The 24,338-nt window shown below is 40.7% G+C and overlaps 1 protein-coding gene across 6 annotated transcripts in view; it reads left to right on the forward strand.

Annotated features, from left to right (window-relative positions):
* Nucleotides 1-22,196, forward strand: part of TADA2A (transcriptional adaptor 2A) — a 49,597-nt gene extending 27,401 nt beyond the window's left edge. For all 6 annotated transcript variants that reach the window (XM_070562433.1, XM_070562428.1, XM_070562431.1 and 3 more), the window contains exons 9-16: nucleotides 5,995-6,058; nucleotides 8,161-8,204; nucleotides 11,235-11,345; nucleotides 12,883-12,954; nucleotides 15,376-15,508; nucleotides 16,070-16,113; nucleotides 19,107-19,180; nucleotides 20,705-22,196. In XM_070562433.1, the coding sequence (XP_070418534.1) occupies nucleotides 5,995-6,058; nucleotides 8,161-8,204; nucleotides 11,235-11,345; nucleotides 12,883-12,954; nucleotides 15,376-15,508; nucleotides 16,070-16,113; nucleotides 19,107-19,180; nucleotides 20,705-20,890 (728 nt within the window). In that variant the 3' untranslated portion in view covers nucleotides 20,891-22,196. The remainder of the gene's footprint in view (nucleotides 1-5,994; nucleotides 6,059-8,160; nucleotides 8,205-11,234; nucleotides 11,346-12,882; nucleotides 12,955-15,375; nucleotides 15,509-16,069; nucleotides 16,114-19,106; nucleotides 19,181-20,704) is intronic.
* The last annotated feature ends 2,142 nt before the right edge of the window (nucleotides 22,197-24,338 follow it).

The following is a 24,338-nucleotide window of genomic DNA, read 5'->3' on the forward strand; positions in this document are numbered from 1 at the left end:
TTGTTAGCTCAGGTGCCAATCTGTAAAAAATAAATAAATAAAAATAAAGTTTTTTAAATTTTTTAAAATTTTTATTTCTTTGGCCCATATTGTCAGCCTGTAGATCCTTTAACAGTTTAGTAGGTCAGAGGTCCACTTGCCTACCTGTTGGCAATGCCCTTCCCTTTATAGTGATTTGGCTGTATTCTGCTTTGGAAATTTTAGACATAAATGTTATTAATAATAGCTAATGGGGCTAGCCCAGTGGCTCAGCGGTTAAGTTCGCACGTTCTGCTTCGGCGGCCCAGGGTTCACTGGTCCAGATCCAGGGTGCGGACGTGGCACAGCTTGGCAAGCCATGCTGTGGCAGGTGTCCCATGTATAAAGTAGAGTAAGATGGGCATGGATGTTAGCTCAGGGCCAGTCTTCCTCAGCAAAAAGAGGAGGATTGGCAGCAGATGTTAGCTCAGGGCTGATCTGCCTCAAAAAAATGATAATAGTAAAATAATAGCTAATACATATAGCACTTACTGTTTGCCAGGTACCGTTCTAAGCCCTTCACACATGTGAATTCATTTAATCCTCACAAAACTCTGTGAATTGGGCCTTATTATTATTATCTCCATTTTATAAATGAAGAAATTGAGGAATGGAAATATCAAGTAACTTGCCTGAGGTCGTGTAACCTGCGAGTGGCAGAACCATCTCCAGAGTCTGTGCTCTTAATACTGTGCTGCACTTACTGTCTTTACAACCTTGAATTTTTGTTGCTTTCTGTTTGTGTGAGTGTGAGATTTCACATTGGTTGTCTTCAGTAGCTTAACCACATTCCTGAGAAGTAGGAGTGATATTTTCCCATTTTACATTCAGGGAAATGCCCAAAGGAGTTAAGTAACTTGCCTAAGGCTTCTTACTTAACTTAGGCAAAGTTGCTGACTTTAACCATTAGGTCACATAGTCTTCTTTCCTTCACAGAACTAATTGTGTACATCTTAACCAAAAATTTAGGGGGGAAATGACTTAAACCGCTTTGCTTCTGGGGAATACCTGAGTCACAGGTTTGTGCTTGTGTGGTTGCAATTGGGATTTTGATTGACTTCCCTGCGTTTAAGGCTTCTGAGTTGGTTTTCTTGCCAAGCAAGCAGTAAGTGCCTTCTGTCAGGAAAACAGAAACATGTTGCCAGCTATTTTGAACAATGTTAGAAATACATTGCAGTGGGAAGGAGCTGCCTCTGACTTCTGCCCACTTCTTGAAATATTTTAAGGCCAGCCGTTTGAAACTTTCTCAGTCCCCAGTGTAATCACAGGGAGACTGTTCTTCCTTCAAAGCTGAGATTTCAGAGACTTTGCATCAGTGGATAGGTTATGGGTGGTTTTAGTTTGTTTGCTTTTAGTGATCTCTGGTTCTTTGTTTGTCCGCTTTACTGGAACCTCCAGTCACTTTAAGTAGGATGTGAACCGATGATTCTCATTCTTTCAGTGTCTGTCTTCTCATTTCTATTCTGCCTGCTGTACTGTGGTCCTCCCTGGGCTATTCGTGCAGTTAAGATGTTATAATCAGTTGCTGCTATCTCAGTGTGCTTTATAAGGAAAAGACATCACTTCAAGTATGAATTTTTCTCTGGGAGAGTTCTAGTTCTCCTCCCCTTGTTTCTATGTGTTCCTTTCCTTCTCTTTGTTCTCCAGAGCCAGTTGTGCAAGTTTAAACTACTGAAATGATCAAGCAATAAAGCCAATCATCAGCAGTATTTATTTATAGATTTTTTTTTTTTTTGGTAACACAGTCTCTTTGCTTTTTTTCTGTTTAATTAAGTCATTCCCACACAATCTCAGGAAACAACATCGTAAGGTAATGTTTTAGAAAAATTATAGAAATGTTTTGTGAAAATTAGCAATAATTTCCACTGGATCTTCAGGCAGTCTCTTTCCTGTTGACCTCATCTTGTTATTGGGTGGATATACGAGATAAGGTGCGTGAAGAGCCTGGAACATGATAAATTCTCAGTGTATGTTAGCTATTTGCTTAACTATTTTCTTTTCTTCTCTTTCTCCCTTGAACTGTTGATATCTGATTCTATTTGTCGTAAGAAGTAGAGTTAGAGTTCACTATAAAACTTGTATTTGGTTATACTGCTTGTCGGAGACACATCCTCTCCTCCCTGTTCCTACTGCCTCTTCCACCACACAGGCGTGTAAAGTGCATCTCCACCAGCATAGTGTTCTAAAGCCTGTCATTCCACAGCAGTTGTGTTAGAAGACAGTGGCAAGGCCTGGGGCATTCTATGGTACCTGGGCTTTTATATGGAACAACCTTATAAATCAAGAAAGAGTTCGTTTGTAGAAAGAATTCTGCTACCTAAAAACAATGCTTTGAAAACCATTGCCTTAAATCTTGGACCTGATATTATTGAATTATTTTTGGTTTGTGAGCAGTTATGAGGAAAAATGAAACAATGTTTAAAATTTTGAACTTGTTAGAAACAAACAAATCCATGGTAGTTAATACTTCTTTATTTTTATACTTAAACTTTAAAAAATACTGCATTCACTCACTTATTGAGGTCATTCACCTGGAACTTATGTTATTTTTATCTCAGACCCAAGGAAGAATGGCCTGAATAGAGTATTCCTGGTTATTTCCCAGTGATTGAATTTACATATGTAAATAGTGCATCTGCTTATAGCCCAGCATGTTAGATTTTGGTGTTTCTTCCTTCTATTCTGAGACTACCCTGAGGGCAAGTAGCAGTGAGATGCACAGTAATGAGTCAGGATGGAGTATCCAGAATTTATTTCTATCATCTTGCTGGGGCTACCATATTGACAGCGCATCAGGATTGTACATTGTTCATCTTCTGTTTGCTCTCATATAGTGAAAGAAATTGATGATTCTGTTGAGCCATTGTGTTCTGTTCTCTTACTTGATTGATTCAATTTTTTTCCTACCCTAAAATCTAGTTACAGCAGAAGTGTGTGTTTCACACTGTTCCGTGGAGGTACCCTCAAGGACTATGACTGGGAAAGATAGCTGTAGATGGAGTAGGGAGAAGCGAGAGGGTCAGCTAGAGCAGATCTAACTTACCTGTTCCAAATAAGAATTTATTTGAAAACAAGGTTTAAAAGTTATCCTAGTAGAACATAGCAATCTGTGCTGACTCATTGCCCCCTGGGCTAACCTTGAACTTGTGTCTCATGTTCTTTGGATCAGCAATGAGATTGTATTGCTGTTTTTGTTTATCAGTATTACAGAGGCTCTAGGCTGTATTTTGGAATGAAACTTACTATCCTGGAAGAAGTGATTGTCAAACACAATTAAATTCTTTGCTGCAAAGGCTAGTGTGTTATTAGAAATTGTATTACCTAACAGTTGAATAATGTATTTTAGTTTTTCAAAGGACAAATGTCAATTCAGTATGTTGTGCTCTAGAGCCTCGTTCTTCTGTGACTACTTTCAGTAATTGAAATAAAACAAAACCTACCAAACTCTCAACTTATACAAAATTTAAGGAGATAACAAGTTATTAAGATAGTTCCAGGGGCCAGCCTCGTGGCCAAGTGGTTAAGTTCATGCACACCGCTTCAGCGGCCCAGGGTTTCACCAGTTCAGATCCTGGGCCATGGACATGACACCACTCATCAGGCCATGCTGAGGCAGCATTCCACATGCCATAACTAGAAGGACCCACAACTAAAATATGCAACTATGTACTGGGGGGATTTGGGGAGAAAAAAAAGAAAGTTCCAGAATCTACTGAAATCATTTTTTTTCTTTTTTTCTTTTTTTTTTTAAAGATTTTATTTTTTTCCTTTTTCTCCCCAAAGCTCCCCGGTACATAGTTGTATATTCTTCGTTGTGGGTCCTTCTAGTTGCGGCATGTGGGACGCTGCCTCAGCGTGGTTTGATGAGCAGTGCCATGTCCGCGCCCAGGGTTCAAACCAACGAAACACTGGGCCGCCTGCAGCGGAGCGCGTGAACTTAACCACTTGGCCACGGGGCCAGCCCCAGAAATCATTTTTTTTCTTTTTTGAGGAAGATTAGCCCTGAGCTAACTGCTGCCAATCCTCCTCTTTTTGCTGAGGAAGACTGGCCCTGAGCTAACATCCATGCCCATCTTCCTTTACTTTATACATGGGTCACCTACCACAGCATGGCTTGCCAAGTGGTGCCATGGCCACACCCGGGATCTGAACCGGTAAACCCTGGGCCGCCAAAGCAGAACGTGCGCACTTAACCAGTGCGCCACCAGGCCAGCCTCTGAAGTCATTAAATCTTAAGATTCCCTCAGAATCCATAGATTATAGATGAGAACAGTGGTTTAATGTAGCATGGCCTGTGTTATGTGCTCCTCATATTTTCTTCTAGAGTTGTTAATGATTGATCTTCATTTCTTAACCCTAGAGATCTTCAGACTATAAAAAGCCTGTGGGATAATTTTTTACTTCTGAGGTTTTTTTTTTTTTAAATATACATTTCATTTTTAGTTAAGCCAGATTTAGGATATAGGACTAACAGAGAAATTAAACATGTTGGGCAATTTCAGTGTCTTTCCTACTCGGCTCTGGAACCAGACTGTCTGGGGTGGATCCCTGCTCTGTACTTTAGCTGCTGTGTGGTCTTGTGCAGGTTGTTTTGTGTGCGTGGTGTATAGGGTATATGAGGGAATGGTAGGGAACAAGACTGGAAAGATAGGCAGAATCAAGACAGTAAGGGGTCTTAGATAATATGTAGGAATTTGAACTCCTGTAAGTGGATGGGAAGCCACTGGAAAATTATGAGCAGGGGAGTTATACCATCAGATTGTGCTTACAAACATTACTGTGGTTCCATTTGAAAGGGATGAATTGCAGTAGGTCCAGAATGGAGTCATTAAAAGAGTGGATGTAGTGATCTAGGTCAGACAAGATACCTGAGCTAAGGAATAGGATTAGAGACAGAGAGGAAGACATAAATATGAGAGAGATTTAAGCATTAAGTATAAGTAAGACTCACTGACTGACCAGATACAGAGACGGGGGGAGGGAAAGTCCAGGTTGATTTCTGTCTTAGCTGGGTGTACTGTGATGCTGTTAACCAAGAGAAGTGTTTTTGGAGCATGGGAAAGAGAATACAAGTTTGTAACTAAAGACTGTATGAGTAGAGATAGCCAAATAGGGTCTGGAGCTTAAAATAAATATCTGAGTTTGAGATGATATATTTTGATAATACTTGGAACCACAGGAGTGGCTGAATTTATAGGAATAAGGTGACAGGTGACAAAAGAGATGAGAATAGAACCTGAAGTACTCCAAAAAGGGAAAAATTGGCCAGGGAAAGAAAGAGAACCAGAACTATTGTATTTTCATCAGAAAACTTTTGCTATCCACTAACACTTTTCTCCTAATTCCCCATGTCTTTAACATGAGACTAAAACCAGGAAAGGATTGGGACATGGGCACGCAAGCAGGGCACAGCTTTTGGATTGTTAGGCTGTTTAATGGTACTTTTCACTGCTAAATGCAGAACTATCCCCTAAATAGTTGCTGCTCCCCAACTGAAAACTGCTGCTCTGGGAAAATGTCTATGCCGCACCTTATTCACGTCTGTCTTGTCTTGACGTTGTCTCCTCAGCTTACTCCTGTGCAGTTATAACCTCAGTCAATATTCATTTTTTATGACTATTCTAATAGACGTAATTTCAAGCCCATGTGTTACCAAAGCCCATGTTGAACTGTTACATGAAAGCTAGTCATCTACGTGACAAGGCATGGCCAAAAGAGGTGTTCAGTAGAAAGCAGAAATTGTTATCCATAGGGTAATGCCGTATAAATACAGACATAGGAAAAGAGAACTTCACTATAATTTACTATTAAAGAAATTCAGTATCCTAGGATATTTTTGTTTCGAAGAGACAAATTTCCTGGACCAGTGAGTGTGGAATAGTTAGCAATATGAGATTCAAAGTTTAGGACAGTTTGGGTAAAAGATTTATTTTTGTTATAGCTTTATTTATATGCCATGTATTTATTTATTTATAGCTCTGAAGATGGCTGTAGTGGATATCTACCATTCCAGGTTAAAGGAGAGACAAAGGCGGAAAAAGTGAGTATAGAAAAACATCTTGCTTCTTTTACTTTTGGACTGTTGACCATATATAGCCCATAAGAACATTCCACTTGTGGCTCGTCTTGTGACCTTGAGGAAGACACTTAACCTCCTTGGGACTCAGTTTTTCCATCTGTCAAATGGGGATAAGAATGCCTGTTCTTGTTTTGTTTTTACCTCCTCCTTCTGTACCCTTTCTTGATTTTATGATGACCAGTGAATAATGTGGGTGCACTGTTTTAAGGAAAAAAGGAACAAGATAAATTCAAGGTGTTAAGTTGTTTTGCTTTTTTTAATGCTCTCATTCTAACTGCTCATTTTTTATAAGTCTTTTATCTAAAAGGACTTCAAAGAAATTCTGAACAAGTTTCAGGCACTCTTGGTTATTCCTTCTCTTTGGAACAGAACAAAAAATATACATTCAGACTGAGAAATTATGGATCCTAGACCCCTGTTGGATTACAGAGATTTTACAAAGTTCAGAGAAGGGTATGCAGAGGGTGTGAGTGTGCACGTGTGTGTGTGTGTATGTATATGTGTGCCTGTTACTATGGTGTTACTAACTAGAAACACAGTGGTATCACAACAATAAAAAGAAATGGGGCGGGGCCTGCCCTGTGGCTGAGTGGTTAAGTTTGTGCACTCCACTTCGAAGGCCCAGGGTTTTCCTGGTTCGGATCCTGAGCACGGACCTAGCACTGCTCATCAAGCCATGTTGAGGTGGCGTCCCACATGCCACAACTAGAAGGACCCACAATGAAAATATACAACTATGTACTGGGGGGCTTTGGGGAGAAGAAGGAAAAAAAAAAGGAGGGGCTTGCCCAGTGGCTGGCACAGCTGTTAAGTGCGCACATTCCGCTTCTCGGTGGCCTGGGGTTCACCAGTTCGGATCCCGGGTGCGGACATGGCACCGCTTGGCAAAAGACATGCTGTGGCAGGCATCCCACGTATAAAGTAGAGGAAGATGGGCATGGATGTTAGCTCAGGGCCAGTCTTCCTCAGCAAAAAGAGGAGGATTGGCAGCAGTTAACTCAGGGCTAATCTTCCTCAAAAAGAAAAAAGAAAGCAGTGGGGCTTGGGAGACTCTCCTGAGGGACAAAGACGTGATCTAAAGTAAATCCTACTCTGCATGTCTGGAGTAAGCTTCCAGGAAGTGCTGAAGAAGATTACCCAGCTGCTTTTCTGAGAAGCTTCATTGCTAGTCATGAATACGTCTGATATAAATCAAAGGTTCCAGACACAAAACTCTGCATGGTTTATTTAGTTTCTCTTTTGCTTAAAACACACAATTAGAGCAAGGCAGTTTTGTAGAACTCAGTTGTTGAGGTTGCTATAATGCCCTTCCATTAAACATACACAATATTTATTTCAAATAGCTTCAAAACATTATGTGAATGTACAGTTGTTAATGTTGAATGTGGGATCATGGTGCCCTTCTATGGTTAACAGATTTCCCTTAAATGGCCATTCTCAATTATTACTTCCTTAAGCTGAATAGATTTTTTGTTTTGTTTTGTTTTGGTGAGGAAGATTGTCCCTGAGCTAACGTATGTTGCCAGTCTTTCTCTTTTTGCTTGAGGAAGATTGTCCCTGAGCTAACATCTGTGCCAGTCTTCCTCTATTTTGTATATGGGACACCGCCACAGCATAGCTTGGTGAGTGGTGTGTAGGTCCGTGCCTGGGATCTGAACCCATGAACCCTGGGCCGCTGAAGCAAACCATGCAAACTTAACCACTATGCCACCAGGCCAGCCCCTGAATAGATTAATTTTTATGACATGACACTGATTTCCTTCTATTTCATCTTAATGTAGACATGTATTTTTCAGTATTTGCGCGTGCTCATTAATTGATTTGTTCATCCAGCAAATAGTTATTGAGAGTCTACTATGCCCAAGGAGATGAAAAATATATGATGCTTGAGAGCCTAAAATTGTGTTAGTGACTCACTGACCTGCAAAACTTTGTGGGGAGTGACTTCTTTGGACCTCAGTATTCTACCTCATAGTGTTTAGGATGTCTAATAAACACTGCATGTGGAAGACATTATTAAATATGAAACTAATTATAATACATTATTGTGGCTTTTATTCTAGAATTATAAGAGACCATGGATTAATCAACCTTAGAAAGTTTCAGTGTAAGTATTAGCTGCTTTCTTTATTTTAAAATTTCTTCCAACATTATTGAATTGTTTTAAACAAATCGTTTATGGCAGTAGTTCTTAATCCAAGTTGCGTATTAGCATCACCTAGGAAGTTTTAGGAAATTCTAGTGCCTGGGTGTCACCCCAGACTAAGTCAGAATCTCAGGGTAGAGCTAGAGCATCTGTATTTTAAAAACATATTCATAATGAGAGTTAAGAACCTGGAGCCAGCCCTGTGGCCAAGTGGTTAAGTTCACGCGCTCTGCTTCCATGGCCCAGGGTTTCACCAGTTTGGATCCTGGGTGTGGATGTGGCACCGCTCATCAGGCCATGCTGAGGTGGCATCCCACATGCCACAACTAGAAGGATCCGCAACTAAAATATACAACCATGTACGGGGGCACTTTGGGGAGAACAAGGAAAAATAAAAAATAAAAATAAAAAAATCATTAAAAAAATCCAAACATTAATGTATAGTCAATAGTGCTTGCATGAGAATTCTTTTTTTTTTTAATTAGTAATTATAGCACAAATATTAATGGATCATTTCTGGAACAAGGTAGGGTCATTGTTTTGGAACTGTATGTTAAACATAACATAACCTTGATCTTCAGATTTTGAAAACGTTTTTATGGAAAAATCAACAGAAAATGATGTGTTTATTTTGCATGGTAGTGGACAAACCAAAAAAGCATTTATCATTTTATGATGGTGATAATAAACCTATAGTGATTTTTAAGTGAATGCTAACTTTGACCTCACTGTTTTAATATTGGAGATACCTAGGCTGGGCAGAAAGAGGCCCTGTTCTTTTTCTTCCTCTGTACTGTAGAGTTTATTTAGCAAATAAGAATGATGATCTCATAGTAATTATAATATTTATATTAAAATCTTTATAATACTTATATTTCACAATAGTCTTTTTTTGTAAAAGTACCTAATGACTTTCGTGCTTCACATCCTAGTCGATAGAATCTTAGAGCATTTGGCACTCTGGGCCACTGTCGGGTTCAACTCAGCCAGACATGGGTTAAGTGTTTTTTTAATATAGTCATAATCATAAGTATGTTACATTTTATTTTGTTTAATTTTTTGCTTTCTGTTATGCATTTTTCAAGTGTGATGTTTTGAGGATATCACTTTTAATAGTTACATAATATGTTGTATCTATACATAAATATATATTAATATGCTTAACCTGTCTTTTATTATTATTTAGCTTTAGAATTTTTTTTTAAGGTAGATTCCCAGAAATTGAATTAATATTTAGGTCAAAGAATATGATGATAAAAATGCTTGACACAGGCTGCCAGATTGCTTTCCAAAAGATGGTTATGTGAATTTATATTCCTTCCTGCAATGTACAAGATTGCCTGTTTAACCTTGTTCCATTGAGAGCTGTGGGTTTGCAAAAATAACTCAAGATCATATTTCCATGCCCTTTCTATTGACAATAATTGGTCATGTTCCGGTAGCCACAGTAGTGGGTTCCCCCGTCTGAATTCCAGGACTTTCCGTAATAGGTCTGTTGGGTTTTAACCTTTATTCCTAGTAGACCTTGACTTTTGTATAAATTCTCTTCTCGGCTGGTGGACAGAGGTCAGTTTAGCCTCATTATTCTTTCAACTATATTTCTTAGGTATAGAGCTGAGGGGAAGCTCTGTTGCTTCCGAGAAAGAAGTGGCATGTACAAGGTGTTTTCAGAAGTTTTTTTAAAGATTTTATTTATTCCTTTTTCTTCCCAAAGCCCCCTGGTACATAGTTGTATATTCTAGTTGTGGGTCCCTCTAGTTGTGGCATGTGGGATGCCCCCTCAGCATGGCCTGATGAGCGGTGCCATGTCCACACCCAGGATCCGAACCAGCAAAACCCTGGGCCACCAAAGCAGAGTGTGCAAACTCAACCACTGGGCTATGGGGCCAGCCCCCCAGAAGTTTTAAGTTACCGTTATACTGAACCGATATGTGACCTTAATATGGTAGGCAGAGTTGGTTTTTTTCATCAAATTTAAAAATTTTACTCCAAATTCTTTTGTATTATCTCTGCAGTGAGCAGGAGAGGGAGTTGTAGTGAAAATAATCAATCTGTGGCTGCCCATCAGATCAGCTCCTGGAATTTGTGGACAAGACTGTCTCCTGCAAGGGAAGAGATTCATCTAAAAAGAGGACTTAATTTTAATAACTGTCCTAAGTGAAAGCCTGTATCTTTAGTCCAAGAGTGGACAAACTAGCCTAGTTACTACTGATTATCTGATGGAAATGACCAAGTAGCAGTTTAAGAGTTCCTGACCCCTCCACCCTACCAGTTATTGTTGGTGGGTTTTGCTCCCTGTCTTCTTTGCCAATACCTCTTTTTATTAGAAATTTGGTCAGTAGTGATCCTCAAAGTTGCTGACCCTGGCTACCCTGTGTATGTGACCATTTACTTGCATGATAGTTATCAAAATTAGTAGTAAATTAAGTTATGGTGCTTGCTTTAGTTTAGAGAAAGGCAAAATGAACCATGTAGAGCGTGAAAAAATAAATGCCTCACTTAAGGATGTGTAGGTAGGGAGAAGATTTTTGGGAGGGCATGCGAGAGATTACCTACTTTCTCCAGGCTAATCTGCCTCTTCCAGATGGAGCATTGTGTCTGCACTTCTCTTGCTTTCCTGCGGAAGTTAATACCGGAAATTTTGCCCAACACTGGGTTCCTAATAATGTGTGATCTGCCTTTAATTGTCTTTCCCGTTACTGCCAACAGTTCCTGCCCCTGTTCAGATTAAGAGACAGTGAGATGTGGAGGTCACTTGGGTGCTCAGTAGTGCAGATATCTCCAGTGATGATAACATCACTCTGTGATGCTGTTATCATTATGATTAATGTTTTGCATTCTTAGCATTTCTGTTTGCTTTCAGTCATAGGTAAGTTAGTCATGTGAGGTCAGGAATAACGTCCTTCCATTTCACTTCTTGTGAAAGAAATGCAGAAAACTTAGAGTTACTTATATTCTCTGTGACATGGTTGTGTTTCACTTTCTCTATAGTAATGGAGCGGCGGTATCCCAAGGAGGTCCAAGACCTTTATGAAACAATGAGGCGATTTGCAAGGATTGTGGGGCCAGTGGAGCATGACAAGTTCATTGAAAGCCATGCACGTAGGTAGTTTTTGAGTGTTAAGCAACTATTTGTGTGTGTGTGTGTGTGCGTGTGTGTGTAAATAGGAGAGAAAATAGTCTGTTTTATGTGATGTTCTGTAAACAAATAAATGGATATTTTCTTCTGTCTTCCCTTTTATTACCATGAGATAAATTTGGGACTTTAGGAGTGGGAGAAGAGAGGTTAAAAAACCTATTGGCTTCCCCCCCACCTCCCAGGTAAATAGTAGTTTAGTGGGTTCCCCCCCCCCCGCTTTTTATTATGGGAGTCTTCAAATATATACAAAAGTAGAGATAATAGTATAATGAGGATTCATGTATCTATCACCCAGCTTTAGTAATTACCAACACATGGCCAGTCCAGTTTCATCTTTACCACCCACTCCCCTCCCACCTTCAACTGGATTATTTTGAAGCAAATCTCAGACATCATATTATTTCAGTTATAAATATTTTAGTATTAAAACTAGTTTTTAAAAAGGGGGCAGAGTTGGATGACTCATGGAAATAGTACTGCCATCATTCTTTTCCCTTTCTCTCTGAGAGAGCTCTACCCAGTTACCATTTGATTTTTTCACGATAAAAAATTGAAGTTGTTAAGGCAGTAAGGCCTAGACTTTAAAACAGTCTGGACTGGGTGACTTGGTCTATGCTTTTCATCGTGAGATTTGTGTATTTGACCCCCTAGTGTAGTTCTGGGAAGGTACTTTACCAAGGCTCTTACCCCGATCTCATCATGCAGATATTTCTTGCATGGCATTGTAGGCATTTATCTGAGCCAGGTTGGTTGTCCTCACGAAACACCCTGTTTGGTTGGCATTCTTTGTGTGGTTTCTACTGGTGACTGATCCCTTACTTCCTGTCCCAGTTTGTGCCATCCCTGGTTTATGTGTCACTCCAAAGAACTACACCCCGTGGATTGTCAAGACTCTTCCTTCATCCTCTATTTTAAAGCACCCAAATTTGGATGTTCTATCACGTAATAACCCAAGCAGTGCAACCTGATCTGTGTGCTCAGAGAAGGCAGAAATCTTTGGTTTATGGAAACACAATGCTCTTTTGTTCTATGGGAGAAAAGCTATAACAAAACTATCTGGGACTTGAGCACAGAGCTTTTGTCCTTTCCTTGCAAACGAGCCACATCAAGTAATACCAGAGACCGGTTTCTTAAAAGAGTTTGGTTATGTGGATAGAACTTTTAAGAGGATAAATAGAGCAGGGAAACTTGCTTATTTAGAAAATTATATTCGTTACTTCTGTAGCTAAATGAATTCAGCCAGTTTACTCATAAGTTTCTAGGAGATGGTTCCAGCTGCTTTCTCCAGCTAGAGACAGCAGCCAGAAGACAGCTGGAGTAGGTTTTTCTCAGCTCTTGGGTAAAATTTCTAATGAGATGTTACCAACAAATAGGATTCCCCAAATGGAAATGCCCAGTCTTTTATATAAGGCAGAATTACTGAAAATAACAGCAAAAGTGCTCATTTTTGTTGATTTTGTTTTTCCGGTTTTTCTCTTTCATTCTTTTTGGGATGAACAGTGGAATTTGAACTCCGAAGGGAAATCAAAAGACTCCAGGAATACAGGACAGCAGGCATTACCAATTTTTGTAGTAAGTATGCTTAAGCTACACACTATGTCAGATGGCAGGTGTCTTCCAAACACTTAAGAGTCTCTGTCTGAGGTGGTATGGATTTTTTTTTAAACAAGCTTTCTTTTTTCACAATGAGTTTTTTATTTTTCCAGTAAAGTTGCATCTATTTAATCCTTATAAATACCATTATATGCATTATCTTAGATAAAATAAAAGTTATGACACAAAAAAGAGAGGTGCTGCTTTAGACTTAGGATTCCGTGGCCTCTTAAAAAAAAAAGGGAATTTTGTATTCCAGTTTTTAGCCTCAACCTTTTTAAATTTAATGATGATGGTCTCATCATTCTTTTCTTTTTTTTTTTTTTGAGGAAGATTAGCCCTGAGCTAATTACTGCCAGTCCTCCACTTTTTGCTGAGGAAGCCTGGCCCTGAGCTAACATCCATGCCATCTTCCTCCACTTTATATGTGGGACGCCTACCACAGCATGGTGTCCCAAGTGGTGCCATGTCCACACCTGGGATCCGAACCGGTGAACCCCAGGCTGCCGAGAAGCGGAACGTGCGCACTTAACCACTGTGCCACCAGGCCAGCCCCTCATCATTCTTATTAACCAAGCTTCACTGGCTCTAGGTGCTTGCCTCCCCATTACTTGAGGTAGTAATAACAGTTATTTAAGAGCAGCTAACATCTAATAGCAGCAGTTTACCATGCACCAGGCCCTACGCTAAGCATTTCACCTGGATCGTGTCATTTATTTCTCATAGCAAACTAATGATGTATGTATTGTTAGTTCCATTTAATGAAGAAACTAAGACGTAAAGTGATAAAGAGATAGTTGTAGTAGAGCCAGGTCATGAGGGAAGGCAGTCAGTGTGTTATAGTAGTTAAGAGCTTGAGGTCTAGACTTGGACAGCTTGGGTTTGGATTCTGGCTCTCCTGCTTATCAGATCTGCAATTCTGTTCAAGTTTCAATTTTCTGAGCCTCTTAGAGTTATAATGCATGAAAACATAGCACAGTATGTGGCACACAATAAATCCTCGATAAATGTCAGTTTCTATTGTTTTGTTGTTATTGTTGGAAAGATCTTCAGTAGTTCTTCCTTCTTCCTGTTGATTGCAAGCTACCACCCACTACCCTCAAGAAGTAGCCCTGTGAGTGTAAGTGCACCCTAGTATAATTGTTCTTTATTTTTAACAACGGAAACCGTTTTTGAAATGAAATTTTATGTGGAGCCCTAATCTATAAATAAGATAAAAGAGACGACTTTGGTCTAAGTCCCATAGTTTGGCATGTGTGGAACCCAGGACCACCAGTATGTGGTGGTGCCCTCGTTCTTCACAATAACGCCTGAGATATCTTCATGGTATCCTGGGGCTCTGTGGCACATAGTTTGAAAGCCACTGGTGCTGTATTTTGGAATCTGTGTACCTTTGTTAACATGTAAAAAACACTGTGCAACCTTTGTTTAATAAGATGCCTATCAAAACTCTGATACCAGGCTGACCCCGTGGCCTGGTGGTTGAGTTCGTTGCTCTCTGCTTCGGCGGCCCAGATTCAGTTCCCAGGTGTGGACCTGTACCACTCATCAGCAGCCATGCTGTGGTAGTGACCCACATACAAAGTAGGGGAAGACTGGCACAGATGTTATCTCGGGTGAATCTTCCTCAGGAAAAAAAAACTCTGATACCAGGTTTTGGTTACCTGATGTTGATTGCCTCTGGGAAGGAGGGGAAAGGGATAATACTGGTCAATGACAACTTATTTTTATTTGTAATTTTAATTGGGTGGTTTTTTCTCTTTTTTTAAATGCAGGATCTTTTTCTTCTTCTTCTTCTTCTTCCCAAAGCCCCCCAGTACATAGTTGTATATTCCAGTTGTAGGTCCTTCTCATTCTGCTGTGTGGGACACCTCCTCAGCATGGCCTGATGAGTGGTGGTAGGTCCACGCCCAGGATCCGAACTGGCAAAACCCTGGGCCCCCGAGGTGGAACATGTGAACTTAACCACTTGGCCACAGGGCCAGCCCCTCTAATTGGTTTTTAAGGAAGAGTGTATGTTCATAGTGCTTGTGCGACTTCAAAAAATACATAGATGGAAAAAAATAGAACAGGAAGCAAATATGACAGTGTTAAAAGTTAGTTACTTTTAGGGGGTGAAAATATGAGTTACTCTTACTTCCTTTGTACTTTTTCTTTGGCAGGGGTTTTTTGCCCTCAAATTTCTTAAAGGTAGAAAAGGAATAAAAATATTTTTATTTCTTGTCAAAAAAGGGACTTCTCACTAGAGGAAATCTACTTTGCTCTTGGAAAAATAATTGTGAGGGCAGTTTTGCAAAGGAAACCAAAAAGACAAACTGTTTGCTGGTCAGTTAGGTAGCTCTGCAGGTAGTTCTGCTGCCTTGTTGTTGTAGTCCTCGTGTTTGTTTTTTACCCCTCCAGGTGCCAGAACCTATGATCACCTCAAGAAGACACGAGAGGAGGAGCGTCTTAAACGCACCATGCTCTCTGAAGTTCTCCAGTATATCCAGGACAGTAGTGCTTGCCAGCAGTGGCTCCGCCGGCAAGCTGACATGTGAGTAATTCGTCCAGAGTGAAGGAACATCCCCTTGGATGCTTTGGCCTTTACGTGTTTTCAGAATTTCCACAGGCACCCTACCCTGAATGGCAGAGAAATAGTAACTGGGTAGCTAGAAGAATTCAGAAAATTTTAGCAGTCTGTCTCAGAAACTGTGTGGTAATGACAGTTTTGAGAAATATATTTGGCTTCCTAGAATCCCACTTTGATCTTATTTTTTAAAATTAGTAAATTCCCTCCACCCATGCCTTCTCTTTGCCTCCGTATCTATAGCTTTGATTTCCATTGGAGAATCATGTTCCTGTCCTTTCCCTGTGAATGGTCTCAGTGATGTTCCAGGCTAAGAGCTCTTCTTAACAAATCCAAGCGATTCCCCCACTCCCCCAGAACAGATTCCTTTCCTGGTTAGTGCAGTGGGATATCCTGGAAAATGTAGTGCAGTCTATCTTGTTAATCTCTTCAAAGTAACCAACCCGATAAATGGCGCCCAGTCCCCCACGGGGTTTTGGAAATTGCTTTCTTTGCTGTGACATAAGTTTAAATTCCTCTTTGTTGTAGTGATTCTGGCCTGAGTCCTTCCGTTCCAATGGCTTCAAATTCAGGTAATTATTTTTCAGGCTGGAGCAAGTCTTGATTGTGAAGCTTTCATTCTAGAGATTGTGGTGACCCAACAATCCCTCCCTACTTTGTGTGAGCAGAGTGTTTAGGCAGAGTAAAGGTAACTTGAGTGTTATCCCAATTTATAAACATCAGCAGGTTTTCAGAGTCTTCATGGCTAGACAGACACTTTCCTCAGAATTAGAGTACAGAGAAAGGAGAAGAAAGGACTCCAGAGAGGTGTTTGCTTTATTTTACCAGTGTTCATGGGCAGTTAGTTTACTATGGTTGTATCTACCACAAATTTTTTTCTTTTTCTTTCTTTCTTTCCTTTTTTTTTTTCTTTGCTGAGGCAGATTTTCCCTGAGCTAACATCTGCTGCCAATCTTCCTCTTTTTGCTGAGGAAGATTTGTCCTGAGCTAACATCTGTGCCAGTCTTCCTCTATTTTGTATGTGGGTTGCCGCCACAGCATGGCCATTGACAAGGGGTGTAGGTGTGTGCCCAGGAACCACACTCAGGCTGCTGAAGTGGAGAGTGACAAACTTAACCACTAGGCCACAGGGCTGGCCCTATCTACAACAAATTTTGAGATTTGTCTTGCCGGGGATAAATTAAAGGTTTTGTATCCTATATGAGCAAAGAGGCATGTTACTTGCCAGAAATGCAAGAATTTCTTTATAAATTGGAGGCTTAAGATATTTCTGTTTCTGGGGCCGGCCCCGTGGCCGAGTGGTTAAGTTCACATGCTCCGCTGCAGGCGGCCCAGTGTTTCGTCAGTTCGAATCCTGGGTGCAGACATGGCACCACTCATCAAGCCACGCTGAGGCAGCATCCCACATGCCACAACTAGAAGGACCCATAACGAAGAATATACAACTATGTACCGGGGAGTGTTGGGGAGAAAAAGGAAAAAAATAAAATCTTTAAAAAAAAAAAAGATATTTCTGTTTCTTATCTTACCTCTTTGGGTATGTACAGAGCAAGATTAAGCCGTATACTATCTGGTAATCCCTTGGTGCTTGGTAGTCAATGACTGGTAGTTCAGGGTAGTGTTAGTTACCCTGCTCCATTTGGTAGATTAGCCACTTCAGGGTGGTATTAGTCACCTCTGCTCCATGTGGTAGGTTAGCCACTTTCCTAATCAGAACATACGACCCCTCCACTGATTAGAGATGGACTAGTCCAGAAGATGACTCATTTGCAGTTTTATCATTCTTTGGAAGCTTGGAACAACAGACTTCGTGATCCCATGGACAACCTCTCAGTAGATTCAGGATCTAGGCAGGCCTCAGAGAAGGCTGCTTTCAGGATGATACCTTTTCTTTTCCATTTATCCTTTTGTTTCAAGTAATTATTTCTTAACTCAAAGGAGAAAAGAGAGTCTTTAAGGGAGTAGCCAAGACAGCTAAATCCAAGTTTTATCTTACAAGTTTTTTACTTCCAACCTGCCCCAATCTAAATACAGAAATACAAATAACTTAATAATTGGCTAACTCAGGGCCGGCCCCATGGCCGAGTGGTTAAGTTCGTGTACTCTGCTTCGGCAGCCCAAGGTTTTGCCAGTTCAGATCCTGGGTGCAGACATGGCACTGCTTGTTAGGCCACACTGAGGTGGCATCCCACATGCCACAACTAGAAGGACCCACAACTAAAATATACAACTATGTACTGGGGGGATTTGGGGAGAAAAAGCAATAAAAAAAATAAAGAAGAAGATTGGCAACAGTTGTTAGTTCAGGTGCCAATCTTTAAAAAAAATATATATGTATATATTGGCTAACTAAAATGAATGAACTAATATGACCATGCAACTTTGGTATTTGTGTTTTCTGGACCATCTGCACTCCCTTATTCCTTGTTGCTTCCTAGACTGATGTTAGCCTTCCTCATCCTCTATAGTTAGGTTGAGGAAACCCCTTGCTCCCCTTCATGCTCTGAGTTGCTCCTAAGGCAATGCACAGTTAGGAGCCTGGATCATTGAGTGTAACTCAGAGTCTGGTAACTTTAGTAAGGCACTAATGATTTTAGTCTCCCTTTTTCAGCATTTAGGGTGAGGCTAGGCCTGTCGGTTATGGGGAAGCCCTTACCCCTTTGTTGATGTTGTAGGTAAGCCTGTTTTCTAGCAGAGCCGCCTATAACAGTCCCTCCCCTTTTCCTCCACCACCTAAACGGCAGCCCCCATAAAACTTGTTAATATATTATTCTACGTTTTCTTTTGCTTGACTCAGTCCATCCATGCCCAACTGAACAGTAATCCCAAATAGACATTCAAAACAAAACCAAAAAATTTTGCACATCAAGCTTCCCATCCTGGGCAGTGACCTCATACTTGGGTTTCTTTCTCAGGTATGTGAGTTCACCTCAGCCTCTGCTTTGCCATATAATGGTTCATTGTTCCTCCGTGTAGATCTTTCAGGTAAACAGGGCTACTTTGGAAGGAACAGATATTCCCTCACATAATAAATAAGACGGGACTTTTGCTGGCCTAACAGTCTGCCTTTGATCTGAAGGCAAATGGTACTTGGTTAATTACCATATTTGCCTTGTACTGCTGGCAGAGTAGCAAGGGTTAGGAAATGTCTCTCCTGCAGAGTTGTTATTTCTACTCATCAGCTGCCAAGGCCAGCAGTGTATGACCTTTCTTAACTGGATGACATCTGGGCTTTAGATATTAGAATCTCCTACTGGTTAGGAAGAAATGGGTGATAACTACTGTGGTAAGTAGTCATATTTGATGCTAAGGGATATGTGATTGTATGTGTAGTGTAGCAGAGCAAAGGGCACATGAATTACCATTTTTATTTTCAAGTGAACATTGGGGTGCCCATGTTCCTAGCTAAACTGAGGCCTGAGGTGATGGGTAGAGAGTTCCTACAGCTAGATATAGTGATCTTGTACCTAACTGGCCTGGCGTTAGTGGTGAACTCTGTAATACTTTATACTTGAGGAATCGTCACTCCTATGAAATTTATTCTCTTTTCTGTCTATGTGTATAGGTAGACGAAGTGCACCACCCTTGAACCTCACTGGCCTTCCTGGCACAGAGAAGCTGAATGAGAAAGAAAAGGAGGTAAGAAAAAGAAGGGGAGCTAGAGGAAAGAGAGTAGGGGCTGATTATGCTTTGGGTTGTCATGATCAAACCCATTTTGCAGGATCAAACCCATTTTGTTCTGCTCATGTAACATACATGTCCAGGTCTAGTCCATGCTAGAAGTTGAGCTGAAGAATGAACCTCAGCAGGTTTCAGAGAGCTCCTTTCCTTATCGACTGCCACCATTCATCTTCTGAGAGAAGAACATGGGATGTGTAAATCTGAATAATAGCAGCTGTCATTTATTGAGCATTTACCATGTACAAATACTGTGCTAAGTGCTTTATGTAAATGAAATTGAGTTTTTATTAACTTAAAATCACTTGTATATGAAAATGATTATTTCCCATTAGAGTGGTCACTTTGAGAAGTTCTACACTTATTCCAACAATATAATCATCACTTAGAAGATTTTCGGAATTGTTTCCATAGCATGTTTATAAGCATAAAGAAAGGAATTTGTCATCATATATAGTCGTACATTAATTTTGATTAAAAAATGCCATGACCTATTTTTTTTTCCCATTATAATCATCAGGTTTGTCTTCATGTTACTTTTGGCTGTTTCTAAAATTTAAGTCCAGCCTCAAGAGTCATCATCAAGCATTTTCAAAAGAATGTGCGATGGCTCTGAAGTGCATTCCCAAGGGGAGTTTCTCTTTTATTGCTCACGTGTTTTTACAGTTCCAAAGATCAGGCCCCACATCTGCCGCTCCAGGTCATCAACTCAGGTCAGAGAGTGAGGAAGAGTCGCGGAGTAGGGGCTAGTTTAGTCTTTCCTTTTCTCCACCAGGAATGGTAAAGATTAGTTTGAGAGTAGAAGGAAGTACGTGTTCCATGGAAGTATTGCTGAAGAAGCTCACAGGCCCTTCTGATTTATGGACGGAATGGCCTAAGTCCCAAGCAGTTGTTGTTCTTACCTACAAAGTGGTGGCCTCGGACTGCTTACTGCTGGATAATAGCAGGTGAACTGGAATTGAGCCAGCTTTCTAGACAGCTAAAGTGGCCTCTTAGCCATGTCTCTGTCTCCTGTCCCTCTAAAGTGGGAAATGTATCACAAAAGCAGAGACTACTTACTACTTTATGCCGATACTAAAAATAATGTGATTCACACTTGGGCATCCAAGTAGCTGCACCCCCGCCCCAACTGTGTCCTGTGGCTCTTCCCTGACTGGCTGTGTTGGAATGTGCTGGGCTGGGCCTCAACCCAGGCAGCTCCTCAGGACACATACTTGTCTTCCCTGACGAACCCAGGCGAGCCAGCCAACACCTGCTAAAGGCTCTCCCAGCATCCTACCCCGGCTTTCTCTTCCTGAGTGTCTGTCTTTAGGGAATAGTCTCTCCAAAGAGGAGACTAAATGGAATGCGGTCCAGCCACCTAACAGCTCCTATAAATAGTTGGAGGTTGATGTCATTTTTAAAATTTTATTTTGGCTATACCTGCTGGATTAAATTATGAAAATGACAGATGTTAATGTTTATTAAATTTGCCATGTCTTGCAGCTCTGTCAGATGGTGAGGTTGGTCCCAGGAGCCTATTTAGAATACAAATCTGCTCTATTGAACGAATGTAACAAGCAAGGAGGCTTGAGACTGGCACAGGCAAGAGCACTCATCAAGATAGATGTGAACAAAACCCGGAAAATCTACGATTTCCTCATCCGAGAAGGATACATCACTAAAGCCTGAGGCTCTAAGGGCTTGGGACCAGAAATCACAAGTCTGGGATGTGCTGGGCCAAAGGACAGTGCGGGCATTCTGGAGAGTTTCATTTTTGAGCTGAATTCTCATTGTAAAAAAGAAGGGAAGGACAAAGGAAACCTTAAGTTGTATTAATGTCTACTTTCCTCTCCACCCTCCTCTAAAACACTCCTGTTGTTGGTATTGTGCTGTAGAGTTATGTGCTAGATAAGCTATTATTAAATGTGAGTGGGCCTTCATTCCTAACACCTCTTGTAACTAAAACAAGAACCATAGTACCTCACATCACAGTGTTGGTAGAAATAGAACTAAACCAATCTTTAGTCCCAGGAGTCCAGCTCAGATCCTTGTATTTGGGAGGTTGGTTTTCTGATCATCTGTTTTGCCTTCAAACATTACAGACAGATTTAAAATAAAGAGAAGGGTTATAGAGCCTCTCTCTTTCCTTCTGAGGACTTTTTAAGCTGACAGCTTAAGTTTATGATCCAAGGGGAGGAAAATCTCCCCATGATGGTCTTGTCCCAAACTGCATCTTTAACTTTAATGTCTGGCTTTGTACTTTGCAGTCTGTCTAATCTGCAGTAGACTTTTGAGGAGGTGGCACTGGATATAAAATGTGTTATTTTTAGAATTAATGGATTAAAATGTTTTGCTACCTGATTTGCGGGTGTGTCAAATATTCTGGTAACGAAAGCACACTTCGGGTGTTGGATGCCCGCCTCATCATGCTGCAGTGTCTCTGCTAACATGTGTGTCCTGGACTCACCCTGTTCTTGCCCTGGATACCAGGCCCCTGAGGATGGAGTTGATACAACTGACCTCAGCTTTGCTTGGATTGAGACCTGAACCCTAATTTCTCAATGGTTAAAGGCTAGCCTGCAATAAAAGCTACTTTTAAAACAAAAGTAAAGTAGTTTCATATATGGGACTCACTAGGTGCGGGGGTGAGTACCCCCCACATCTGAAACTTGGTCTTCAAATCTTTCTGCAGAGTAAGAAGCCACACTCAGAGCCATGGTTATCCCATTGCTGCTAGAAGCAAAGTTCTGTATAGAAATAACTTCACAGTCTGCACACATTGCCTCCAGTAGCTGACAGATTCTTTAATTCCTTCAATTTTCAAAATATCTAATTGAAATATTACATGCTTTGTTGGAAGTATCTGCTCAAACGTTTTGACTGATGTAAATATGCATGCAGCTTGCTAATAGACTTCTCCTAGAGAGTTACAAATGAAAAGGAAACTCTTAGGATCTGGGGGAATTAGAATAAAGGACTTCAGTCTTTAAAAAGAGTGGCTTGTGGAAATGGTGTCTTTTCTTTGCATAGTTATATCTCTTAGAAAACGTATTCTAGGGGCCGGCCCTGTGGTGCAGCAGTTAAGTTCGCACGTTCCGCTTCTCGGCGGCCCAGGTGCAGACATGGCACTGCTTGGCAAGCCATGCTGTGGCAGGCGTCCCACGTATAAAGTAGAGGAAGATGGGCATGGATGTTAGCTCAGGGCCAGTCTTCCTCAGCAAAAAGAAGAGGATTGGCAGTAGTTAGCTCAGGGCTAATCTTCCTCAAAAAAAAAACAAAACGTATTATGCTACCACCAGCACCCCTAGTTGGTATAAAGGGATTGTGTCTTATCCCTGAAAGGTAGTTCCTTTTCTAAAAATTTGGGATGCATGAGACATCAATGTCAGGTGATGTCTGTTATAGTCTGAAGAGTCCTTAGTCTTGGTATCGGAAGGCTTCCTGGGAGAGGTGAGCTTTTGAGCCAATGACAAGATCAAGAGGGGAGAGAGAAAACAGCAGATGGTTGGGGAGACTGTTCCAGACAGTGGGTGGAGGATGGTGTGGAGGCAGCAGTGGGAGTAAGGAAAATGGTGCCGAGAGGTTTAGTTGGCTAGGACACAAGGGGCAGCTGTGGTAGTTAGGAGTGGGAGGATGGTAAGACAGTCTGATAGAAACCTTGGAACCAGTTGAACTCTGAAAAAGTGATGGGGAATCAGTAGATTAGATGAAAATGGCATGGATCAAAATAATGATAGAAGAAGAGGCTGTAATTTCAAATACTGGATTTTAGAAAGTAGGATTATTATTATTTTGGTAAACCCAACTTTGCAAAATTTCGCATTTATAATAGAAAAGCACTTGCTGATATTTGATGTGGCTGGCTTAAGTATGTTATTTCCTTCCATGCTCTTACCACCGAAGAAAGGCCTGCCTTTTTTTTTTTTTTTTTTTTTTTTGAGGAAGATTAGCCCTCAGCTAATATCTGCCACCAATCCTCCTCTTTTTGCTGAGGAAGACTGTCCCTGAGCTAACATTCATGCCTATTTTCCTCTACTTTATATGTGGGACGCCTGCCACAGCATGGCTTGACAAGCAGTGCCTAGCACCTGGGATCTGAACCGGTGAACCCTAGGCCACCGAAGCAGAATATGCAAACTTAACCCCTGTGCCACTGGGCTGGAGAAAGCCCTTTCTTGTTACTAAAAAATCCAGAGCTAACAAGGACCTTTCAAAGAATATTCCATCCTTCCCCTTTGCTGCTAAACGGGGTTAGCTATAAACCCAACTACACTAACAGAGGTCTCTCTTAGTTCAGATCATCTCAGAAGAGGGAGAGTTTACTCTGAAACTCAACAACATGAATAAAGACCTTTTACTCTTAGGAATTTTTATTGCAATTTAACATTAAAGGTTCCTGCTGGAATATTATGCATATCCTTCTCTGTCAGTGGTAGGAAATAGAGAACAAAAATTTCTTTCTATGTAATGACCCTTTCTTGGGCTCAAAGACCTACACTGTCTCTCATGAGACCAACTCACTATTCAGTTTATCTTTTCTTAGGTTCCAGTTTTCATCCTTTTATTGTTTACAACCTACCCGCCCCCCCCCCCCACCCTTTTAAATCTGGACTCAGTTAATTAACCAGTCCTTGCTGAGAGATAAGAACGAGTTTCCCAGTTTTGAGTAAGGAAATCATCAGCTTGTGGTTAGCTGGAAAGGGAAGAAAACCAGTGATGTTGATCAATAACAATAAAATTCCAGTTGGTAAGTCATTCTAGCTTTAGGAAATATGTAGATATATAATAAGAGAAAAAAAGTTTCCAGTATGAAGAATCAGAGGCCCAAATTACATAGAGAATCTTGGAAAAACTCACTGAGATTTACTCCTAAGCACTTTTCACTGGTCTCTAGGCAAGAGCATGGTACCCTGATTCTAAACAGCATTCTGGGAGATCGCTCATCCATTTTTAAGGACGTCTTTGGAAATACCTTCTAGATATACACTGTATTATTGTTAACACAAAAAGCTTTTCCACAACTTACACATACCTGGCTTTTTCTTTGAATTTCTAAAAATTAAAGTTTGATTCGAGAAGTACTGATCTGGAAGCTTTGCTTTCCTTTCCACAGTGCTTAGCCAGATGTGGTTAACCT

The sequence above is a fragment of the Equus przewalskii genome, chromosome 10 (assembly GCF_037783145.1).
Source record: "Equus przewalskii isolate Varuska chromosome 10, EquPr2, whole genome shotgun sequence".
In the NCBI taxonomy this organism is placed as follows: Eukaryota; Metazoa; Chordata; class Mammalia; order Perissodactyla; family Equidae; genus Equus; species Equus przewalskii.